We start from the raw sequence: 25,000 nt of genomic DNA, 5'->3' as shown, positions 1-25,000 counted from the left end.
TCAGCTTCTGCTGCTGCTGGTGGTGGTGGTGGTAGTGGTGGTGGTGGTGGTGATGGTGATGGTGCTTTGGCTTGCTCCTCCGTGTTCCCTGCCGTGTCTGATGACTCGTCTGCCAGCACAGGTGGATTATTATTATTATTATTATTATTATAATTATGGTCTGATTCATTAAAAAGTATTCGTTTCACCTCATCGTGTTTATGTTATTTCACTTTATCTTATCTTTATTTTATCTGGAAACACGGGTGTGTTGTCGCATTGATTATTTTTTAGTTTATGTGGACGTTTATTTCTAGGTTTATTTGGTTCCTTTCGTTTTATTCCATTTTTGTTTGTATTTTAGTTTCATCTGTATCTATCTGTCTATCTGTCTGTGTGTCTGTGTGTGTGTGTGTGTGTGTGTGTGTGTGTGTGTGTGTGTGTGTGTGTGTGTGTGTGTGTGTGTGTGTGTGTGTGTGTGTGTGTGTGTGTGTGTGTGTGTGTGTGTGTGTGTCGTCCTTGCTTACTTACCTTTCCTTGATGTGGATGGTATTGCATGAATGAGAGAGGGAGGAAGAGAGAGACAGAAGGAAGCAAAAGCAGTACAGCGGGTTGAACGAGAAGAGAGAGAGAGACAGACAGACAGACAGACAGACAGAGGTAGACGCTTTGACGCTTTGATGTTTTACTGTCATTGACTGTACAGTCCTTGTGACAGGGGGGAACAATACATTAACAGGAAACATAAGATCAAACAAAGAAACATAATATAAATCAACATTCTCATCACACACACAAATAATGTATATACCTAAAATGAGACCATCCAAAATGAATAAATAGTTTTGCATACACATGCACACAATCGTGTGTATCTATCAAATTATCAGACAGACAGGGGTAGAGTGAGTGAGAGAGAGAGACAGGCAGATAGAGAGAGACAGAGACAGAGAGAGGTAGAGTGAGAGAGAGAGAGAGAGAGAGAGAGAGAGAGAGAGAGAGAGAGAGAGAGAACACATACGCACACATACACACACACACACACACTCACATCCACACACACACTTCCACACACGCACACACACACACACACACACACACACACACACACACACACACACACACATCCACACACACACATAAAAAGAAAAAAAAGATTTAATAGATAAATAAATAAACAAATAAATGGATAAACAGATAGATGAATGAATGAATGAATGAATGAATGAATGAATGAGTGAATAAATAAAGATAACAAAAGACAGAAACAGGCCAGACACTGACCTGCTTGACAATTACATTTACATAGAGTGAGCGAGTGTGTGTGTGTGTGTGTGTGTGTGTGTGTGTGTGTGTGTGTGTGCGCGCGTGCGTGAGTGAGTGTGTGTGTGTTATATGACACGTATGCATTACAGAAATAACAGGTGAAAAAATGTGTACAATTCAAAATAAACATCCATTTTAGACGGAAGACTTTAAGGTGTAGGAAAAAAGAAACAAGATGTATACACTCTGAAAAGAAAGAGGCCTCTACATAAATCCATGGAACCAAAGAATGCCATTCTGTGGGAAAGCCTTGCTGCAAGAAAATCCTAGGTGTATTTACTTTACACCCCTACCCAAATTCCCTTGCCCCCCCCCCCCCCCCCCCCCCAAAAAAAAAGAAAAAAAAGAAGAAAAAGGCTTGGGGCATTATTCTGGTACAGATCTACAAATATTAACTCTTGAACCTAAAATAAAGCTTTATGCATTGTTCCAATAAAGAAATAATTAAAAGGAAATCCAACTCTTGGATTTAGAATAAACCTTTGCACATTATTCATTTAAAAAGGAAATAATTAAGGGAAATAAAATCTTTAAAAAAAAAAAGATTGTGACATTATTCAAGTGCAGATATATACAAAGGGGTATTCACTCTTACAACCTGGAAAAAAAAACCGGTTATTATTCTGGTGCAGGTATAAGCAAATGGCATTCACTCTGACAAACAAAAAACAAAAACAAAAACAAAAAAAGAAAAGAAAAAAAGTATCGTGCATATTACTGGAGCATGAACAAGCAAGGGGCATTCACTCTTAAAATACAAAAAAAAAAGCAAAAAAAAAAGCTGTGAGACATCATTGTGATGCAGAAAGAAGCAACTTGGGGCATTCACTTTTAAACAAAACAAAAAAAGCTTTAGACTTTTTTTGTGTGTGTGCAGAAAGAAGCAATTATGGACATTCACCCTTTGAAATAAAAGCTTTGGGCTATCATTCAGGTGCAGAAAGAAGCAATTATGGACATTCACCCTTTGAAATAAAAGCTTTGGGCTATCATTCAGGTGCAGAAAGAAGCAATTAGGGACATTCACCCTTTGAAATAAAAGCTTTGGGCTATCATTCAGGTGCAGAAAGAAGCAATTATGGACATTCACCCTTTGAAATAAAAGCTTTGGGCTATCATTCAGGTGCAGAAAGAAGCAATTATGGACATTCACCCTTTGAAATAAAAGCTTTGGGCTATCATTCAGGTGCAGAAAGAAGCAATTAGGGACATTCACCCTTTGAAATAAAAGCTTTGGGCTATCATTCAGGTGCAGAAAGAAGCAATTAGGGACATTCACACTTTGAAATAAAAGCTTTGGGCTATCATTCAGGTGCAAAAAAAAGCAATTAGTGGCATTTACTTAAACAACAGCAACAAACAAACGAAAAAAAACAGCTTTAGGACATATTCTGGTAAGGACAGAAGCAATTAGAGGCATCCACTCTATAAAAAAAAACAAAAAAAAACAAACAAACAAAACAACACACAACAATCAACCAAACAAAAAAGCTTCAGGGTATGTTTATTGTGCAGAAGAGGCAATTAGGGGCATTCACTCTTAAAAAAACAAACTTTGGGGGATGATTCTGGCTCAGAAAGAAGCAATAAGGGGCATGCACTCTAAAAAGACAACAACAAAAACATGAACAACAACAACAAAACAACAACAACAACAAAGTTTTGGGGGATCGTTCTGGTGCAGAAAGAAGCAATTAGGGGCATTCAGTCTATAAAAAAAAAACACACCATAAAACAACAACAACAAAACAACAAAGCTGTGGGGATCGTTCTGGTACAGAAGGAAGCAATTGGGGACATGCACTCTTAAAAAAAAAAAAAAAAAAAATCTTAGGGGCATCATGGTGCAGAAAGAAACAAAGGGATTTCACTCTGAAAATCGAAAAGCTTTGGGGCATCTTTCTGGTGCATACACTCTTTCAAAGAAAGGTGGGGAATGGTGGGTGGGTATTATTCTGGTGTTGAGAGAAGCAATTACAGGCGGGGGAGGGGAGGTATTATTCTGGTGCACACAGAAGCAGTTTGGGACATTCACTCAAAAAAACACACACAAAAACTGAAAGCTTTGGAACATTATTCTGGTGTAGAAATAAAACAAATGGGGTTCACTACGAGGAAAGCGACCTTTGTCAAGGGCAGATAAGCGCAACATGGCACCGATCAAGTCGTCTTTCTGCACCTCCACCACTTCCGGTGCCGGAGAGCGAGCGGAGGGTGGGAGGGAGAGGTGGGGAGGGGTGAAGCTCTCTATAGTGTCACCAACCAGAAGAGGAATCTGAGCTGCAACGGAGGAAAAGTAGGAGGGTGTCAGCTAAAACAACCTACAACCCCCACCCACACACACCCCCTCTACGCCACCCCCGCACCCCTCCCCCGCACGCACCCCCCCCCCCCCCCCCGCACCCCCCAAAAAAGCAACAAACCAAAAACCAAAAAACAAACAGTAGCATGAGCATTGAATGGCTAACATGTCAGCTGATTTCTAACTGGCTTTTTTTTTTCCAAATAATTTAATTCTTCTTTTTTTTTTATAGTCAAGACTGATAGTACGGTTAATGCGAACAGAATAACCTATAAAATAAAAAAAACAACAACTCGTTACTCTGTAGACAATTTGGTGACTCTTTAGACAATTTGATTGGAGAAGTCCAAAAACGTTTTCAACCTCTCTTGTCAGGCGGTGTAGCAAACTGCACAGCCAAACTTTTGAATTAACCAAGTCATAACTTCGACAAGTTTTTAATTTGTTAGGGTTCAATGAAGCACTGGGTGGTCACTATGTTTTCTTTATTCTCACCATTGGAGGTAGCTGGTAACAGTGATCATGTTTTCATGTGTGGTTTGTCTTTCCTTGACCGCCTTGTTGTTCAACTGAAAATCGAAACTTTGCATCTCTTCATACGACGGAAGATAACTGGATAATCCTGCAAGTATTTTTCCATGCTGGAGTCACAGTTTGGGTCAGTTTTACAGGTCTAAAACCTCGTGTCAAGCTTCTTTTTTCTTCTTCAAAAGGCGTTCAGATGACGGTATATTCAATGGCTATGAGGTTCACTACTGACTAAGCTTACGACATTGTTGGAGCGTTGCTGCTCTACAGAGCTATGTCTTCGTTATGGATATGAAAACATGTTCAAACAAAAGCTAAAAAAGGCGATCAGAAAACCCCCCACTATGTCTTCATTATGAATATGAAAACATGTTCAAACCAAAAGCTAAAAAGGGCGGTCAGAAAAAAGCTATGTCCTAATCATGAATATGAAAACATGTTCAAACCAAAAGCTAAAAAATGGCGATAAGAAAAGGCTGTGTCTTTATCATGAATATCAAATCAAATAACAACCCGAATTTCACACAGAGAAACCCGTTGTGATAAATACAAATACAAATGTTCAAACCAAAAGCTAAAACAGGCAGTCAGAAAAAAAAACCCAATACGTCTTCATTATGAATATGAAAACATGTTCCAATCAAATGCTAAAAAATGGCGATCAGAAAAGGCTTTTCTTTATCATGAATATCAAATGATGTTCAAACCAAAGGCTAAAAAGGGCGGTCAGAAAAGGCTTTTCTTTATCATGAATATCAAATGATGTTCAATCCAAAGGCTAAAAAGGGCGGTCAGAAAAACAAACAAAAAACAACAAAATAACAACAACAACAAAATAAAAACAACTTTAAACCTATTTCTCAGACCTGTCAAATACAAATGGGAACCCGTTTGAAATGAAGATTGTAAAAAAGAAAATGACACTAATATATTCTGTTTTTAAAGGTACAAGCCAGTCCCGCCGGTACGTACTGGGCTCTGCGTCAGTGGAGGGTAAAGCCAGAGGGATGACGTCATCACAGGCCGGTCCTGGTGATGACGACACGGCCACAACCGGTGCGGAAGCAGTGACGTCGTCTGACGTCACTGGGTGGTCTACGTGACGTTCAAACCATATTGGGGGTCAGCCACAGTGTATGGGCGACAACGATGTCATGTTTCTAACACCTAACATGGGAGACTCGCGTGTGTGTGTGTATATGTGTTTGCGCGTGTGAGGGGAAGGGGTGGGGGGGTGGGGGGGAGGTAGGAGTGCGGTGTTGTGGTGTGGTGTGTTCTGTACTGTGTTGCATTGTATGTTATTCCAATGCATTTGCTGGCCCAAAAAGCAATGTAAATCCGATTCAGGCCACAAGTGCGCCGCCGATGTCTGCAGGCATACCCCACTCTGAGTGCAACGTTCCCGGACACTGACAGTGGATCCATCCTTGATTAACCCATCACTGACAGGACGGGACTCTGGTGTGTGTTGACGACACTGGCCTTCCCGTCTATCGTGTTGTTGTTGTTGTTGGTGGTTGTTGTTTCTTCTTCTTTCTTCTTCTTCCTCTTCTTCTTCTTCTTCTTCTTCTTCTTGTTCTTCCTCTTCTTCTTGTTCTTCTTCTTCTTCCTTCTTCTTCTTCTACTTCTACTTCTTGTTCTTGTTCTTCTTCTTCTTCCTTTTTCTTCTTCTTCTTCTACTTCTTCTTCTTGTTCTTCTTCCTTTTTCTTCTTCTTCTTCTTCTACTTCTTGTTCTTGTTCTTGTTCTTCTTCCTTTTTCTTTTTCTTCTTCTTCTTCCACTTCTTGTTCTTGTTCTTCTTCCTTTTTCTTCTTCTTCTTCTACTTCTTGTTCTTGTTCTTATTCTTCTGTGAAGAGTCACTGTGGCACCGCACAGAAGAACTGTTCACCAGATTCCTCCAGGTCTGTCGGCAGTGTGTCAAAGCCCTGGTCTCTACAAATGGTTTTCTGCTGTCCTTTCTGCGGTGTTGTCAGTCCCTCGTTTACTCGGTTTTCTCCCTCCGTCTCTCTCCCTCAACAGTTCCTTGGAGGGTTGGTTTAGAAAGGCCACTCATCCTTGTTCTTAACTCTTTCACTGCCAGTCAATTTAGAGTACAAAAGTCCCTTGTGCTATAAACACAGAAAGTATGGTGGCTATGAATAACTGGGGATTCCCCATGCGATGTATAGAAATATGGCCTATCCTACCACCGAACATTAAGAGCAGTAGGTTCATGGATAACAGACCAATGAATGGTCACCTTTAAGTGACATGGGTCCTCTACCACGCCTGTGTATAAATGCGAGCTTGGCGGTGAAAGGGTTAAACTGATGTCAGCAGCTCTTCACATGGACCAAAGTCCTGCTTGATAGTCTGGCACCAGTCGTACATTCCAGGGTCGATGCAAAGATGAAAACCGTCTTTGTTTTTAGATGGCCTTACCAGTTATACTTGAGTTAGTGTATATACCGAAGAAAAGGTTTCATGAGGAATGTAAGGTCAAGGTCAAGAGAAGCACACTATGTGTTTGTATACATGTACGTGTGTGAGATATGCAGTCATACACACGCACACATATACACATAAAGATTTATAATCATTATTTGACTAATATCATTACAGAGTGATAAGAAATTAAACTAAAGAAAGAAAGGATTTGTGTTTGTTTGAAAGCTACGTCACATGGAACGTACACAGTTTTGGTTATTACAACACAAACAGAAGATTTTCATATAGAGTACATTCTGGTATTCAGAATTATTATTCACGACAGCTACAAACATGAAATTAGATACATTGTGAGTAACAGTGAATCATAGTGAGCAGACAATGACACAGAAGGAAGTACTGTGACTCATGAAAATACCGTAAGAGCATTACAGTTATATGAACATTTGATTAATTCAGGTGTTCATTAGAGAGAGAGAGAGAGAGACAGAGAGAGAGAGAGACAGACAGACAGACAGAGACAGAGACAGACAGAGAGACACACAGAGACAGAGAGAGTTAAAGTTATATAGTTATATATATCTGATGCAGACAGTTTCTGTGTGAATGTTCTAAATTACATACAGAGTAAATGGAACATTGATTTATATTACACATCTACACACTGGAAAAAAAACAACAAAAAAAAAAAAAAAAAAACCACCGCCACCAATATACACTTCACCCCAGTTCACACCACGTAAAAACATCTAACTACATCATCACTCACATCACGAACGGACACTGACACTACTCACCCGAACTCTCCACCACCACCACCTTTCCTCCCTCACACACTTCCTCCTCCTCCTCCTCCTTCACTTCCGCTTCCGGTTCTACCGGAAGTTGTCCTTCCTCCTCCTCCTCCTCCTCCTCCTGCCCTTCCTGTCCCTGCCCGCACCACGTGGCGGCATCGTTACTGAGGACGACAGCCTGTAAGGTTTGCTGCAGAGTGACGGAGGAGGGCTGGGCGAGCAGGGCGGTGGGGGTGCCCTGTCCAGGGTGAAGGCCCTGCAACGCCTGCACAGGCAGCTCGTCCAGCGTGTCCACCACCACCTCGCTGTCCCAGGGGGAGGGAGGGGGCAGCGCCACAGCCTGGGACAGCTCCTCTTCCTCCTCCTCCTCCTCCTCCCCCTCCTCGCCAGGCTGGGGGTGTTGGAGGGGGCTGTGACAGGCGTGTGAGGCGTCGAAACGTACCGATCTGGATTCTGCAAGGACGGACGGAGATGTCATCATCATCATCACCATCACCATCACCATCACCATCATCATCATCACCATCATCATCATCACCATCATCACCATCACCATCATCACCATCACCATCATCACCATCATCACCATCACCATCACCATCACCATCACCATCACCACCACCATCATCATCATCATCATCATCATCTGTGTTTGTGTATGATTCTCGATTTATGTTCGTATCTTGTTATGTACTACCCCCCCCCCCCAATATTCCTTGTGATCCCGGTACACTTGATAACAAACACATATTCTATTCTATTCTATCTTCATCATTACCTACACCATCGTCTGTATCAACGTCATCATCGTCGTCATAATATTCATCATCATCGTCGTCGTCGTCATCACCATCTAAGTCATCGTCATCATAATCGTCATCATCGTCGTCGTCACCATCATCATTATCATCACAAACCTCAAGAAGTTCACCTCAGCCAGGGGAGGAAAAAAAAAAGACCATATTTTCTCCATGTGGGAGTGAGAAGAGAGAGAGACAGAGGGGGTGTGGCGGTGGGGGCGAGCACTTACTGCGAGACAGCTCCGGGCCGCTGGACTGCTGGAGGGAGGAGGTGGAGGAGGGGGGCTGGTGCTGCCCGGACCCGCTGACCTCCCCTGAACTGTGCCTCACCACCCCGGCTACACCCTGCAGACACACAGTCCGACCAGTCAGCAACAAGGCAGGGCAGGGCAAGGCAAGGCAAGGTAAGGCAGGGCAGAGCAGCGCAGGGCAGGGCAGGGCAGAGCAAGGCAAGGCAAGGCAAGGCAGGCCAAGGCAGGACATGGCAAGGCAAGGCAAGGCAAGGCAGGGCAAGGCAGGACATGGCAAGGCAAGGCAAGGCAAGGCAAGGCAGGACATGGCATGGCAAGGCAAGGCAAGGCAAGGCACGGCAAGGCAGGGCAGGGCAGGACAAGGCAAAGCAGAGCAAGGCAAGGCAGGGCAGGGCAGGGCAAGGCAGAGCAAGGCAAGGCAAGGCAAGGCAAGGCAAGGCAGGGCAAGGCAGGACAAGGCAGAGCAAGGCAAGGCAGGACAGGACAGGACAAGGCAAGGCAAGGCAAGGCAAGGCAAGGCAAGGCAAGGCAAGGCAAGGCAAGGCAAGGCAAGGCAAGGCAGGGCAAGGCAGGACATGGCAAGGCAAGGCAAGGCAAGGCAAGGCAAGGCAAGGCAAGGCAAGGCAAGGCAAGGCAAGGCAGGACATGGCAAGGCAAGGCAAGGCAAGGCAAGACAAGGCAGGGCAGGACAAGGCAAGGCAGAGCAAGGCAAGGCAAGGCAGGGCAGGGCAAGGCAAGGCAAGGCAGGGCAAGGCAGGACAAGGCAAGGCAGAGCAAGGCAAGGCAGGACAAGGCAAGGCAAGGCAAGGCAAGGCAAGGCAGGGCAAGGCAACGCAAGGCAAGGCAAGGCAAGGCAAGGCAAGGCAAGACAGGGCAAAGCAAGGCAAGACAGGGCAAAGCAAGGCAGGGCAGGGCAGGGCAGGACAAGGCAGGGCAGGGCAGGGCAAGGCAAGGCAAGGCAAGGCAAGGTAGAGCAAGGCAAGGCAAGGCAAGGCAACAAGTTCTCGAAGTTGAGAAGCGAACTGTTTTTTTTGTTTTTGTTTTTTGTTGCTCTTTTTTTTTGTTTTGCGCGCGTGTGTGTGTGTGTTGTTGTTGTTGTTTACTTTGACTTGGAGGGATGCAGTATGTTTCCTTGGTTGTGACTGAAAAAAAAAAGTTTTTTCGTGTGCCTCCAGGGGCGTTGGAGCATCACGAGCATTGTGCACCTTTTACACACACCAAGAGAACAGAAAGAGTGACGTCATTAACTACACACACACACACACACACACACACACACAGCCCAGCCAAGCGAACAAGCATGTCATTTTCCCTTGTGACAGACTAATTCTGTTCCCCAGAGATGGACAAAATTCTATCGGAAAAGAAATGCGTATGATAGAGAAAGAGCTTAAGTTACAATGATATTCTTTGCTGCTGCTTCTTCTTCTTTTTTTTTTTTTTATCTCAGTCAGTGAATCATGGATTTCAAGGAGACATCAAAGCGTGCAGATTAATCCATATTCGCTACACCACACCTTCTTAAACCAGTGGCCATACTCACTGTCTCCCACCGCCCCTCCACCCCACCCCCCTCCACTTCCAATATACACCCCACCCCCCTACACTTCCAATATACACCCCATCCGCCACCCCAGTCCCCAACCTACCCCTGAATCCATCAACGTGGTACAGGACTTTAGAAATAGACATCAACAAGTGTTGAATTTCTCAAACAATAAGAAAGAGAGGCAACTCTACCCATCAACAGGACTTTAGAAATAGACATCAACAAGTGTTGAATTTCTCAAACAATAAGAAAGAGAGGCAACTCTACCCATCAACAGGACTTTAGCAACAGACATCAACAAGTGTTGAATTTCTCAAACAATAACAAAGAGAGGCAACTCTATCCACCAACAGGACTTTAGCTACAGACATCAACACGTATTGAATTAATCGAACAATAACAAAGAGAGGCAACTCTATCCATCAACAGGACTTTAGCAACAATCATCAATACGTATTGAATTAATCGAACAATAACAAAGAGAGGTAACTCTACCCATCAACAGGACTTTAGCAACAAACATCAATACGTATTGAATTAATCGAACAATAACAAAGAGAGGTAACTCTACCCCTCAACAGGACTTTAGCAACAATCATCAATACGTATTGAATTAATCGAACAATAACAAAGAGAGGCAACTCTATCCACCAACAGGACTTTAGCAATAGACATCAATACGTATTGAATTAATCGAACAATAACAAAGAGAGGTAACTCTACCCATCAACAGGACTTTAGCAATAGACATCAATACGTATTGAATTAATCGAACAATAACAAAGAGAGGCAACTCTACCCATCAACAGGACTTTAGCAACAATCATCAATACGTATTGAATTAATCGAACAATAACAAAGAGAGGCAACTCTACCCCTCAACAGGACTTTAGCAACAATCATCAATACGTATTGAATTAATCGAACAATAACAAAGAGAGCTAACTCTATCCATCAACAGGACTTTAGCAACAATCATCAATACGTATTGAATTTCTCAAACAATAACAAAGAGAGGCAACTCTACCCATCAACAGGACTTTAGCAACAAACATCAACACATGCTGAATTTCTCAAACAATAAGAAAGAGAGGTAACTCTATCCACCAACGTGGCACAAGACTTCATCAATATATTATATAATTATATCCATCAACACGTTTAGAATTATCACACAACAACAAAAGCGTAAAAGGTACACAACTTCAAGCCATTGCAGCTTTTATGCTACCAGTTCAGCTAGCACACAGGTCAATAAAAATATTTTTTTTAAACCCAGACACTTCCTCGAAAAATAATTTCTGGGTATATCCTTAAACCCATCACTTGTCATGTACACAAGTATTGAATTTAGTGTAAAAACTGAAGGGAAAAACACACACACACACACACACACACACACACACGGGTGAATTTAGGAGTCAAACGCTCGGCACACCAAAGTTGAACACAAGTGCTTTGAAGATGAGGAGGAAGTGGAGGTAATTTAGTGTAAAAACTGAAGGGAAACACACACACACACACACAAGGGTGAATTTAGGAGTCAAACGCTCGGCACACCAAAGCTGAACACAAGTGCATTGAAGATGAGGAGGAAGTGGAATTTTTGAAGGTTTGTCAGAGGACATATTGTTAGGGGAGGCGACCACTTAGTAAAACGAAGTTTACCTCTTTGCCGTTCAGGTTCCGGTCCACCCGGGGTGGGCTGTTGATAAAGTGGAGATACGGGTGTCGCCGCGTGGACTGTCCAACAGAAATCATCAGTGCTGACTTTCAGAAATGCAAACTTGGAGAAGACACCATGCGTGCACACACACACACACACACACACGCACTCACACACGCACACACACACACACACACACACACACACACGTACACGCACGCACGTACACACACACACTGCACACAAGTTAAGCTATAAAAGTACCAACGCATTCATAGAAGCCACCAACAAAACACATCGAGAAACACACGTAAGCAACTGTTGTCATTATTTGTTTACAAGTTACGTACCTGAGGACATAAACAGAAGAACAAACAGACCACACACACACACACACACGCAAGCACACACACACGCACACACGCGCACATACACACACACACACACACACACACAATTTCAGCAGTGCTTCGAAAGTCGCAGCTCCAAAGTCTAGCGCAAACATAACCAAGTTATGGACACACAGGTGGGGGGGGGGGGGGGGGGGGGGGAAGGGGGGGGGAGTGGGGGGGGGGGGGGTTGTTGTCTAGTTGTTGTTGTTTAATCGCAAACAGAACCAACATGGAAGCACCAGCCAGAAAGGCCGATTTCCTTCCTGGAAGATCTAAAGCGTCGACGACAGTGATCGACTGATTTCCTCATTTACGCAGAAGGAGCTAGCTGTTGACATGGTGGTTAAAGCGTTGGACTTTCAATCTGAGGGTCCCGGGTTCGAATCACGGTGACAGCGCCTGGTGGGTAAAGGGTGGAGATTTTTACGATCTCCCCGGTCGACATATGTGCAGACCTGCTAGTGTCTGAACCCCCTTCGTGTGTATATGCAAGCAGAAGATCAAATACGCACGTTAAAGATCCTGTAATCCATGTCAGCGTTCGGTGGGTTATGGAAACAAGAACATACCCAGCATGCACACCCCCGAAAACGGAGTATGGCTGCCCACATGGCGGGGTAAAAATGGTCATACACGTAAAGGCCCACTCGTCTGCATACGAGTGAACGTGAGAGTTGCAGCCCACGAACGCAGAAGAAGAAGAAGAAGAAGGAGGATCTTTAACGTGCTTTTCTTAAACTCTGTGTGATACGGTTCCGTTTTACCGACAACAAAAATAACAACAACAAAAACGAAACAAAACCCCATGTGTGTCTGTGCGTTTATGTTTTTCAATTTCTTATATCACATTGTAAAGCGGGGTGAGACCCATCTGAGATGGGAGTATTGCGCTTTCATAAGCCTGCATTTTGTCATTGTTATCATCACCTTTTCAGTTTGTTTAGTTATCAGTCTATCTGTTGTTCTATCTGTTTATCTATCTATCTATTTGTTACTTTTGTTTTGTTTTGTTTGCTTGTTTATTCATTCATTTATTTGTTTGGTTGGTTGATTGTTGATTTGTTAGTTCATTTATTTATCTACTGATTCAAATATTCTTTTCTTCTTGTCTGATCTGTAAAGGGAAGGGAGGTTACCAGCTGCCGATGCCGAGACGCCTGCTGAGAGTGCTGAAGGTCAAGGTCAAGGGCGCATAGACGGCGGCGGAGGTCAAGGACAGACAGGCGGTGCCTCATGAGGGGCGTGATGACCACGCGCACGTCCCCGAGGTCAAGGTCAGCGGCACTGGCCGACAGCGAGCTGCCCATCGCCCCGCGGCGGCGAAAGCGGTCAGAGGTGGAGGAGGTCGGGTAGGATCGGGGTGGGGTGGGTACCCGGATGCCCACCCCTTCGATGGTGGCGTCCTGCAGGAGGCGGGGCCCGAAGGGAAGGCGGGCGGGGGTGGAGGCCATGCGGGTGAGTGTGGGGCGCCGCCTGGCGGTGTGGTAGCGGCCCGTCAGTAAGTCCAGCTCCTCCTGGAAGGTGGCCGCCCCCATCCTCCTGCCCCGCCTCCCCACTCTCCTCCAACCCCCTCCTCCTCCTCCTCCCTCTTCTCCTTCCCTCACCCTGACCGCGATGCTGTCACCACCACCACACACCCCCCCGATTCACCACCACCACCACCACCACCCGTCACCACCACCACCCGGTCAGGTCCACACCCGGACACTACCACCTGCCCACCCTCACCACAAACTCCTCTGCACACACACACCCGACCCCGCTCTTCACGGGTCTTCGTCCCGTCCAGCGTAGCACTAGAGTTGAAGAACAAAGTGCGGTCTTCGGGCGTTTGACCTGAAGGCTGTAACAGAAGGCTCTCCTGAAGTCCCTTAACGCCTTGCTGTCTTACAATGCGAGGGGATCTTGCGCACCAGTCACTTCTGACAGGTTCTTTGCAACCTCCCCTTCAACAAGAGTTCGTCAAGACGCTGCGCTCTTCAAGGGATTCCCGATCACCAGACAGACTGCGTCTTTATGTGGCCTGAAGATGTGCCTCCTCTCTTACACCAAACAACTTTCAACGGTTCTTCTTCATTCAGATTGAAACCTTCAAAGTTCTGTTGCTGTTGGAGCAGATGTGCCTTTCTTGCACCAAACAAGCTTAAGGTTCTTCTTCATTCAGACAGAAACCAAACCCACATCTGCTGTTGAAGCACCTTTAAAAAAAGAAGAAAGAGCTGTGCGCTGAACACGTTTGTCCCACAGTCTGCGCCGTCTTCCTGAATTCTGTTCACAGCAGCAGCACTTTGTCAAGAACCGGACAGACGTTCAGAACTCTTCACAATGCTGCTGCCGGATGTCTGAATTATTTTGACACGCTGCCGAACACCATCATCATCCACCGAGTGTATCACGTCAGACCACACACACAGCAAGACAGACATTCAGAGGTCGGACAGCACACGTATGATGCCAAGAGTCTGGTTGGTCGGCCATACACCATGAAGCTGGTTCACATTTCAGGAAGGGTGGGGGGAGTAGGGGAGAGGGGGGGAATACGTCTCTCGCACACACAGCGTCACCTGGTAAACGGTTGTTCCTCCAATGCGCCCTCCCAATCACGTCAGGTAAATGAGGAACAGGAAACAATCACCACGTCAGGTAAATGTTTGAGAATCAGGAAACAATCACCACGTCAGGCAAATGTTTGAGGAACAGGAAACAATCACCACGTCAGGTAAATGTTTGAGGAACAGGAAACATTCACCACGTCAGGTAAATGTTTGAGGAACAGGAAACAATCACCACGTCATGTAAATGTTTGAGGAACAGGAAACATTCACCACGTCAGGTAAATGTTTGAGGAACAGGAAACATTCACCACGTCAGGTAAATGTTTGAGAATCAGGAAACAATCACCACGTCAGGTAAATGTTTGAGGAACAGGAAACGATCACCACGTCAGGGAAATGTTTGGTAAATGTTTGAGGAACAGGAAACAATCACCACGTCAGGTAAATGTTTGAGGAACAGGAAACAATCACCACGTCAGGTAAATGTTTGGTAAATGTTTGAGGAACAGGAAACAATCACCACGTCAGGTAAATGTTTGAGGAACAGGAAACAATCACCACGTCAGGTAAATGTTTGATGAGCAGGAAACAATCACCACGTCATGTAAATGTTTGATGGGCAGGAAACAATCACCACGTCAGGTAAATGTTTGATGAGCAGGAAACAATCACCACGTCAGGTAAATGTTTGAGGAACAGGAAACAATCACCACGTCAGGTAAATGTTTGAGGAACAGGAAACAATCACCACGTCAGGTAAATGTTTGAGGAACAGGAAACAATCACCACGTCAGGTAAATGTTTGAGGAACAGGAAACAATCACCACGTCAGGGAAATGTTTGAGGAACAGGAAACGATCACCACGTCAGGTAAATGTTTGAGGAACAGGAAACATTCACCACGTCATGTAAATGTTTGGTAAATGTTTGAGGAACAGGAAACAATCACCACGTCAGGCAAATGTTTGAGAATCAGGAAACAATCACCACGTCATGTAAATGTTTGGTAAATGTTTGAGGAACAGGAAACAATCACCACGTCAGGTAAATGTTTGAGGAACAGGAAACAATCACCACGTCAGGTAAATGTTTGAGGAACAGGAAACAATCACCACGTCAGGTAAATGTTTGAGGAACAGGAACAACCACCACCATATGAGTCGCGTCGAAGCAATGTTCTCTTATATTTCTATGACTGATAACAACTCCTGCTAATTTTTCGGTCTTTCTCAAACTGATCAATAGTTTCTTGTTTCAATTCTAAGCAATCACAACCATTTTAAACACCACCACCACCACCACCACCACCATCCATGCTTCAGGAGAAAAACAAAACCCACAAAAAAACCACGTTGGTTTTCAAGTTGATTCCATGGTGACAGAACTAACCACTAACTATCAAGCTGTTGATTTCGCTGTTTCTCGAAACGGTGATTAATCACTAACTCTGGCACACGCAATGCAACATGTTCCCCCGGAGATAAGTTAGAAGTGAAGCCAGCAGCACGTGGTACGGGGGACAGCTTTGGGCAACAGCCTTTGATGTTCCATCAATACACTTCTGAGGCTGTGAGGGAGGGTGGGGCGGGGTGGCAGGGATGGCACCAACACACACAGACACATACTTCACGTCATGGACATCACAGCCAAGGGCGACCATCCGAGGTCACATGGCTTATCTCCCCTCCTGTAAGTATCTTGGGGCGCGGCACGGGATGACGTTGCAGTTTCAAGGCGTCAAAGTGAGCGCTACGCTTCAATGCATTAGTTTAAAAAAATAAAATAAAATAAATAATTTTTTTTTTTTTAAAACAGAAACACCGCAGATTCCTGACGTACGCACAAACCAAAGGCGACAATCAGAGCCTTGAGAACTTTTGACAGGTATGTACAGAATACTAAGCCCAGGTGATGGAAGATAAGTTATGGTGACGGAATCACGCTAACGCCGACGACTGTAAAAAAAAAAAAATAATAAAAAAAATAAAAAAAATAAAATAATTAAAAAAACCCACAAAAACCAAAAAACCCTGTCAAATCACCCATCCGCTTCAGAGGTCAGTCCTTTCCTGCACACCCCTCGCTGCATACAAACACACCCGCACACCCCCACACGAACACCCACTGTGACAGGCGCTCAGGACAAGCAGGGGGGAGGGGTGTGCTGCATGCAGTGCTGTGCTCTGGAACCTCATGGTCAGGACACCAGAACAGGGGAACCACACAGCGGCAGTGCCGGTCTTTGATGTGGGGTGGGTGGGGGTGGGGGGACGGGGGGGCTGAGTGGGGGTGGCGGAGGGGTGGGGGGGTGGGTGTGAAAGGGGCAGGGACCGGGCGGGGGGTCTTCGTTTGTTAGATGTGGTTCTTTTCTATCGTGAGGAGTGTTGTCCACTGACTGATTCTCCATCTCTGTGTGTGTGTGTGTGTGTGTGTGCGTGTGCGTGTGTGTGTGCGTGTGTGTGTGTGTGTGTGTGTGTATGTATGTGTGTGTGTGTATTGTCTGTCTCTCTGTCTCTCTTCTTCATCTTCTTCTACCAGTGATGATGTCCAACTCTCATTGTCGATCTTTATTAACATTTATGTGAATGACCTTAAAAACAACAACAAACAAACAGACAAAAAAAACACCCCGGCCATCTAGGCATCCATACTCCGTTTTCGGGGGCGTGCATGCTGGGTATGTTCTTGTTTCCATAACGCACCAAACGATAACATGCATTACATGATATTTAACGTGCGTATTTGATTTTCTGCGTGTGTATACACACGAAGGGGGTTCAGGCACTAGCAGATCTGCACATATGTTGACCTGGGAGATCGGAAAACTCTCCACCTTTTACCCACCAGGCGCTGTTACCGGGACCCTCACATTGAAAGTTCAGTGCTTTAACCATTCGGCTATTGCGTCTGTCGCCCCCCTCCTCCCCCAACCCCCTCTCCCTCTATCTCTTTTATCCCCCAACTCCCCATTGAAATGAATGTGTTTCTTCAATAAAACATCATCATCATCACTATCTCTCTCTCTCTCCTGATGTAATACGAAATTTTTCATTGTTTTTGTACAAGGCTTACAGGCTTAGAGAAACACTCATTTCAAAGTCTTATTTCCATTGTTTATTTATCAGCAAATTATGTAATTGCCTTTTGTTGCTGCGTACGTGTGTGTCTGTGCGTATGTGTGGATATGTGCGTGTGCGTGCGCGCTCGCGCGTTTCTGTGTCTGTCTGTGTCAGTGTTTGTGGGTGCGTGTTGCTACTACTGAGCTGTTTAACCTGACGCTAACCCCCCTCACACCAGATCATTCATTAAAACCTCACATTTCGCTTTGCACTGATCTCCCGAGTGTTGACGGATCCTCACACGACGATGGTGAGAGGTGAACGCCAGCAGGACACGACACACTCGGCTTCTGGGGGCTTGATGCTGATCCAGCAGAACACAGTCCACGAACAGCCTCACCGTTGGTCGATTAAAACGCAACACATGTGCTGCCCTCGTGAACACAGTTCGTGCCAATCAGCCGTGCCGCTGTTTACCGCTGAACCGACAAGAAACTATGTTATCGCAAAATGATGGGCAGCTCTTCCAAAGGCCGCATCACAAACAGGTGTTGGAGGCCGTGACAGAGCGGGAACCGAACCAGAACAAGACCTCTCTCCATTGTCCAAATCATGGAAGTGGGACGGCCACGTGACAAGATGACCATCACTGTATTGTGTTGTATTATACTGTATTACTCTTTTTTGTCACAACAGATTTTTCTGTGTGAAATTCGGGCTGCTCTCCCCAGGGAGAGCTCGTCGCTACTCTAAGAGCGCCACCCATTGGTTTTTGGGGCATATTTTTTTTACCTGCAATTTTATCTATTTTCCTAAGTGGATTTTGTTTACGTTATTTTGCTAGGGACAACTCTGTTGTTGCCGTGGGTTCCTTTTTTGTGTTTTTTTTTACGTGCGTTATGTGCATGCTGTACACAGGAGCTCGGCTTATTGTCTCAACCGAATGACTAGCGTCCAAACCACCACTCAAGGTCTAGTGGAAGGGGAGAAAATACTGGCGACTGTGGGATTCGAACCAGTGCGCTCAGATTCTCTGGGTTCCTAGACGGACGCGTTACCTCCAGGCCGTCACTCCACTTGGCCATGCCGGAGAAGGGTCCAGGACAGGAGGAACATGGCAGACAGGAAGGGAAGGCCTGTCACTCTAAAAGCACGGTGGTTTTCCGTTTATCTCAGGCCCACACCGGGTACCCGCCCCTTCCAAGATCTCGTTAGCAGCTGAGAACTTGTATCAACACTGCCCACCCAGGCCTGTACTATACCCCGCTAACTCCCCAAATCCCCCGTGCCAGCCAAGCCCAGCCACACGGGTCAACCAGGCTACCCCCTGCAATATCAACCCCAGCCCTCCTTTTATTTCTGATAATTATTATACTTTTATCAGTATCTAGATATCAATCTGACGTTTATCGTCAAAATCTACCACCGTGGAGGTTGGGGAGGGGAGAGGGTATGGGGAGGCGGGGAGGGGGGCAGAGGAAGGGGGGGGGAACAAATGAATCCACAAGAATCCCTGAAGTTCCAGAAGTCTCCCTTCCGTTTTCTCCCTCCTACGTGTTTAAAATGAGGAATTTTTTCCCCTGCAACAGACACAAAGGAGAGATTCCCCCTCCCACAGACATCAGAGAAGGGATTTTTTTCCTTCCCACAGACATCAGAGAAGGGATTTTTTTCCTTCCCACAGACATCAGAGAAGGGATGTTTCCTTCCCACAGACAGAGAAGGGATGTTTCCTTCCCACAGACAGAGAAGGGATGTTTTCTTCCCACAGACAGAGAAGGGATGTTTCCTTCCCACAGACATCAGAGAAGGGATGTTTCCTTCCCACAGACAGAGAAGGGATGTTTCCTTCCCACAGACATCAGAGAAGGGATGTTTTCTTCCCACAGACAGAGAAGGGATGTTTCCTTCCCACAGACATCAGAGAAGGGATGTTTCCTTCCCACAGACAGAGAAGGGATGTTTCCTTCCCACAGACATCAGAGAAGGGATGTTTTCTTCCCACAGACAGAGAAGGGATGTTTCCTTCCCACAGACATCAGAGAAGGGATGTTTCCTTCCCACAGACAGAGAAGGGATGTTTCCTTCCCACAGACATCAGAGAAGGGATGTTTCCTTCCCACAGACATCAGAGAAGGGATGTTTTCTTCCCACAGACAGAGAAGGGATGTTTCCTTCCCACAGACATCAGAGAAGGGATGTTTCCTTCCCACAGACAGAGAAGGGATGTTTCCTTCCCACAGACATCAGAGAAGGGATGTTTTCTTCCCACAGACAGAGAAGGGATGTTTCCTTCCCACAGACATCAGAGAAGGGATGTTTCCTTCCCACAGACAGAGAAGGGATGTTTCCTTCCCACAGACATCAGAGAAGGGATGTTTCCTTCCCACAGACAGAGAAGGGATGTTTCCTTCCCACAGACATCAGAGAAGGGATGTTTCCTTCCCACAGACAGAGAAGGGATGTTTCCTTCCCACAGACATCAGAGAAGGGATGTTTTCTTCCCACAGACAGAGAAGGGATGTTTCCTTCCCACAGACATCAGAGAAGGGATGTTTCCTTCCCACAGACAGAGAAGGGATGTTTCCTTCCCACAGACATCAGAGAAGGGATGTTTTCTTCCCACAGACAGAGAAGGGATGTTTCCTTCCCACAGACATCAGAGAAGGGATGTTTTCTTCCCACAGACAGAGAAGGGATGTTTCCTTCCCACAGACATCAGAGAAGGGATGTTTTCTTCCCACAGACAGAGAAGGGATGTTTCCTTCCCACAGACATCAGAGAAGGGATGTTTTCTTCCCACAGACAGAGAAGGGATGTTTCCTTCCCACAGACATCAGAGAAGGGATGTTTCCTTCCCACAGACATCAGAGAAGGGATGTTTTCTTCCCACAGACAGAGAAGGGATGTTTCCTTCCCACAGACATCAGAGAAGGGATGTTTTCTTCCCACAGACATCAGAGAAGGGATGTTTCCTTCCCACAGACATCAGAGAAGGGATGTTTCCTTCCCACAGACATCAGAGAAGGGATGTTTTCTTCCCACAGACATCAGAGAAGGGATGTTTCCTTCCCACAGACATCAGAGAAGGGATGTTTTCTTCCCACAGACACCAGAGAAGGGATGTTTCCTTCCCACAGACATCAGAGAAGGGATGTTTCCTTCCCACAGACATCAAAGAAGGGATGTTTCCTTCCCACAGACATCAGAGAAGGAATTTGTTTCCTTCCCACAGACATCAAAGGAGGATTTTTTTCCTTCCACAGACATCAGAGAAGGAATTTGTTTCCTTCCCACAGACATCAGAGAAGACATTTTTTCCTTCCCACAGACATCAGAGAAGACATTTTTTCCTTCCCACAGACATCAGAGAAGACATTTTTTCCTTCCCACAGACATCAGAGAAGACATTGTTTCCTTCCCACAGACATCAGAGAAGACATTGTTTCCTTCCCACAGACATCAGAGAAGACATTGTTTCCTTCCCACAGACATCAGAGAAGACATTGTTTCCTTCCCACAGACATCAGAGAAGACATTGTTTCCTTCCCACAGACATCAGAGAAGACATTGTTTCCTTCCCACAGACATCAGAGAAGACATTTTTTCCTTCCCACAGACATCAGAGAAGACATTTTTTCCTTCCCACAGACATCAGAGAAGACATTTTTTCCTTCCCACAGACATCAGAGAAGACATTTTTTCCTTCCCACAGACATCAGAGAAGACATTTTTTCCTTCCCACAGACATCAGAGAAGACATTTTTTCCTTCCCACAGACATCAGAGAAGACATTTTTTCCTTCCCACAGACATCAGAGAAGACATTTTTTCCTTCCCACAGACATCAGAGAAGACATTTTTTCCTTCCCACAGACATCAGAGAACAGATTTGTTTCCTTCCCACAGACATCAGAGAACAGATTTGTTTCCTTCCCACAGACACCAAAGGAGGAATTTTTTCCTTCCACAGACATCAGAGAACAGATTTGTTTCCTTCCCACAGACACCAAAGGAGGAATTTTTTCCTTCCACAGACATCAGAGAAGGGATCTTTCCCTCCACAGACACCAAAGGAGGGATGTTTCCTTCCCACAGACATCAGAGAAGGATTTTTTTCTTCCCACAGACATCAGAGAAGGGATGTTTCCTTCCCACAGACATCAGAGAAGGGATGTTTCCTTCCCACAGACATCAGAGAAGGGATGTTTTCTTCCCACAGACATCAGAGAAGGGATGTTTTCTTCCCACAGACATCAGAGAAGGGATGTTTCCTTCCCACAGACACCAGAGAAGGGATTTTTTTTCCTTCCCACAGACATCAAAGAAGACATTTTTTCCTTCCCACAGACATCAAAGGAGGAATTATCCTTTCATAGACATCAAAGGAAAGATTCCCCCCCCCTTCCACAGACATCAAATGAGGGATTCCCCCTTCCACAGACATCAAAGGAGGGATTCCCCTTCCACAGACATCAAATGAGGGATTCCCCCTTCCACAGACATCAAAGGAGGGATTCCCCTTCCACAGACATCAAAGGAGGGATTCCCCTTCCACCGATATCAAAGGAGGGATTCCCCTTCCACAGACATCAAAGGAGGGATTCCCCCTTCCACAGACATCAAAGGAGGGATTCCCCTTCCACCGATATCAAATGAGGGATTCCCCCTTCCACAGACATCAAAGGAGGGATTCCCCCATCCACAGAAATCAAAGGAGGTATGTTTCCTTCCCACAGACATCAAAGGAGCGATTCCCCCTTCCACAGACATCAAAGGAGGGATGTTTCCTTCCCACAGACGTTAAAGGATGGATTGTTCCTTTCCATAGACATCACAGGGGATGGGGGATTTCTTTCCTTTCAACAGACATCAAAGGATGGAGTTTCCCTTCCCACAGACATCAAAGGAGGGATTTTTTCCTTTCCATAGACATCACAGGGTTTGTGTGTTTTTCCCCCCTTTCAATAGACATCAAATGAGGGATTTTTCCCTTCCACAGACAAAAAAGGGATTTTCCATTCTTCAGACATCAAAGAAACTCAAAGAATCACATTCAGTTGTCTGCTTGAACGTCTGTATCTGGAGAAATGTCGGATCAAAACTGGTTCTTAGACATTAACACTGATGTTTCTGGCGTCGTTCTCACTCTGACACTGTCGTGCTGTCTCTGGGTATCAGACTGATGCTTAACTTTTGTGAACATCTGTTTTTGCTTCTTCTGGTTGTTTTTTTTTCACCGCGAGTATGTGTGTAATGATATCAATAAACATAATAAACAAATGAGCAAATGCATTAACATTATAAAAACAACAGCAACAACAACATCAGTACAGAACTCTTTCTAAGCTGAAGACAATACACCCAGTTCAGTTATTTTTTTCAGGAGGCGTCACTGCATTCTGACTTATCCATATACGCTACACCATAATTTGCTTTCTTACTGAATAATTTGCTTCACTACTGAGGTGTTTCTTCTTCTTTAATCATCAGCTGCAGGATTCCTAGAGACAGTCGCCATAATTTTGACGTGAACTAACTGGAGTTATTCACGGGGCATTAACCCTTTCCATACGAGCGGCGAAAGAGATGACGTTAACAGCGTTTCACCCCAATTACCATCATCAAAATATTGCAAGCGGAAGGCTCTTATACTGAAGACGTGAATGTTGACAAAGAATACCACAATTCTGACGACGGAAGCTAAAGGTTGGGTCATTCAGACACCCACTGGACATCCGAGGGGTCTGTGTAGAGGAGAAGAGAGGACTGGCCGTACTGAGTGAGTTAATAATCATTATATAAATCTAACATAGCTTTGCAAGGTTGTAACCACGGCCACGCAGGCCTCGATTTGGGTCTTCTGTGCTCACAGCTTCACACCCAGGAGACTGGGTTTGCCGACTGCAAGATCCCCGTGTCCCATACCGACTCTGTATTTTCCCACCGTTTACCCCACTGTCCGCTCGGCGCTGCACTGTGGGGGTCGGCTCTACTCTCTATGTTTCAGTTTCAGTTTCAGTTTCAGTAGCTCAAGGAGGCGTCACTGCGTTCGGACAAATCCATATACGCTACACCACATCTGCCAAGCAGATGCCTGACCAGCAGCGTAACCCAACGCGCTTAGTCAGGCCTTGAGGAAAAAAAAGAAAGAAAAAAAAAGTGTGAATAAATAATAGATAAATACATTAAAAAAAATTACTACTACCACTACTAATAATACGTATAAGGCGCAAAAACTTGAGTCAACTATAAGCATACATACATAAATAAATAAATAAATAATAATTATAATATAAAAAGTAGTAGTAGTAGTAATAGTAATAATAATAATAAAAAAAAAAGACAACAATGATGATAAATAAGGAAATAAATGTAAAACATGGAGACACACATTCACACATACACCCACATATGCATAACAGATATGCACCAAACATGCAGTTTCACGGATATGAAAGCACTGTCAAATACACATAAACGTACATGAGCCCCAAAACAAACAAACAAACACACACACACACACACACACACACACACACACACACACTGTCTATGATAGTAATGAAAGGTAAGTACATTGAAATATAGCGCAGGGAAAGTTCAGTAGAAGGCGAAAGACTGAAACAAGAATGTGAAAGAAAACGGGCCACGTTCGTTGAAACTCCAATCAAGCGCACCCACACACACACACCACGCATATTCGAACACCAATACCGAGTTTAGTACAAAAAGGTGCCGAGGAAATAACAGTCTAGGAGAGAGAGAGAGAGAGAGAGAGAGAGACCCATTAACAGCCTGTCTACTACCCCTCCCCCCACCCCTCCCCTTGCCCCCAATCTCCCTCCCCACCACACACACACACACACACACACCCTGCCCCCTACTCACCCCCAAACCCGAGGTGGCGTTGCTATGTGTCAGTGGCATTGGTAAATCAACATAGCACGTTGTACTGGTGGTCAGGGGTACAATGGGGGGAAAGGTGGACTTGTTAAATTAATCGTCATGACGTTAGAAACACTAACGTCAGACTGATCCCTGAGTGTGGTGAAGAAGGGCATGAGAAAGAGGGTAGTGGAGAGGGTGGTATTTTGTATTTGTATTTTGTATTTCATCACAACAGATTTCTGTGCGTGAAATTCGGGCTGCTCTCCCCAGGGAGAGCGCGTCGCTACACTACAGCGCCACTCCCCTTTTTTTTCTTTTTTTTCCTGCGTGCAGTTTTATTTATTTTTTCCCATCGAAGTGGATTTTTCTACAGAATTTTGCCAGGAACAACCCTTTTGTTGCCGTGGGTTCTTTTACGTGCGCTAAGTGCATGCTGCACACGGGACCTCGGTTTATCGTCTCATCCGAATGACTAGCGTCC

General features: G+C 45.1%; 1 protein-coding gene across 1 annotated transcript in view; it reads right to left on the bottom strand.

The window, feature by feature from the left end:
- Nucleotides 1-25,000, bottom strand: part of LOC143283563 (uncharacterized) — a 69,953-nt gene that overhangs the window by 26,216 nt on the left and 18,737 nt on the right. Inside the window, exons 3-8 of the mRNA XM_076589809.1 lie at nt 11,626-11,700; nt 8,388-8,502; nt 7,425-7,810; nt 6,464-6,488; nt 5,108-5,230; nt 4,103-4,229 (exon numbers count right to left, since the gene is read on the bottom strand). Of these exons, the coding sequence (XP_076445924.1) occupies nt 4,103-4,229; nt 5,108-5,230; nt 6,464-6,488; nt 7,425-7,810; nt 8,388-8,502; nt 11,626-11,700 (851 nt within the window). The remainder of the gene's footprint in view (nt 1-4,102; nt 4,230-5,107; nt 5,231-6,463; nt 6,489-7,424; nt 7,811-8,387; nt 8,503-11,625; nt 11,701-25,000) is intronic.

This window comes from Babylonia areolata, chromosome 6 (assembly GCF_041734735.1).
Source record: "Babylonia areolata isolate BAREFJ2019XMU chromosome 6, ASM4173473v1, whole genome shotgun sequence".
Classification (NCBI taxonomy): Eukaryota; Metazoa; Mollusca; class Gastropoda; order Neogastropoda; family Buccinidae; genus Babylonia; species Babylonia areolata.
This window is presented reverse-complemented; position numbering and strand designations above follow the sequence as displayed.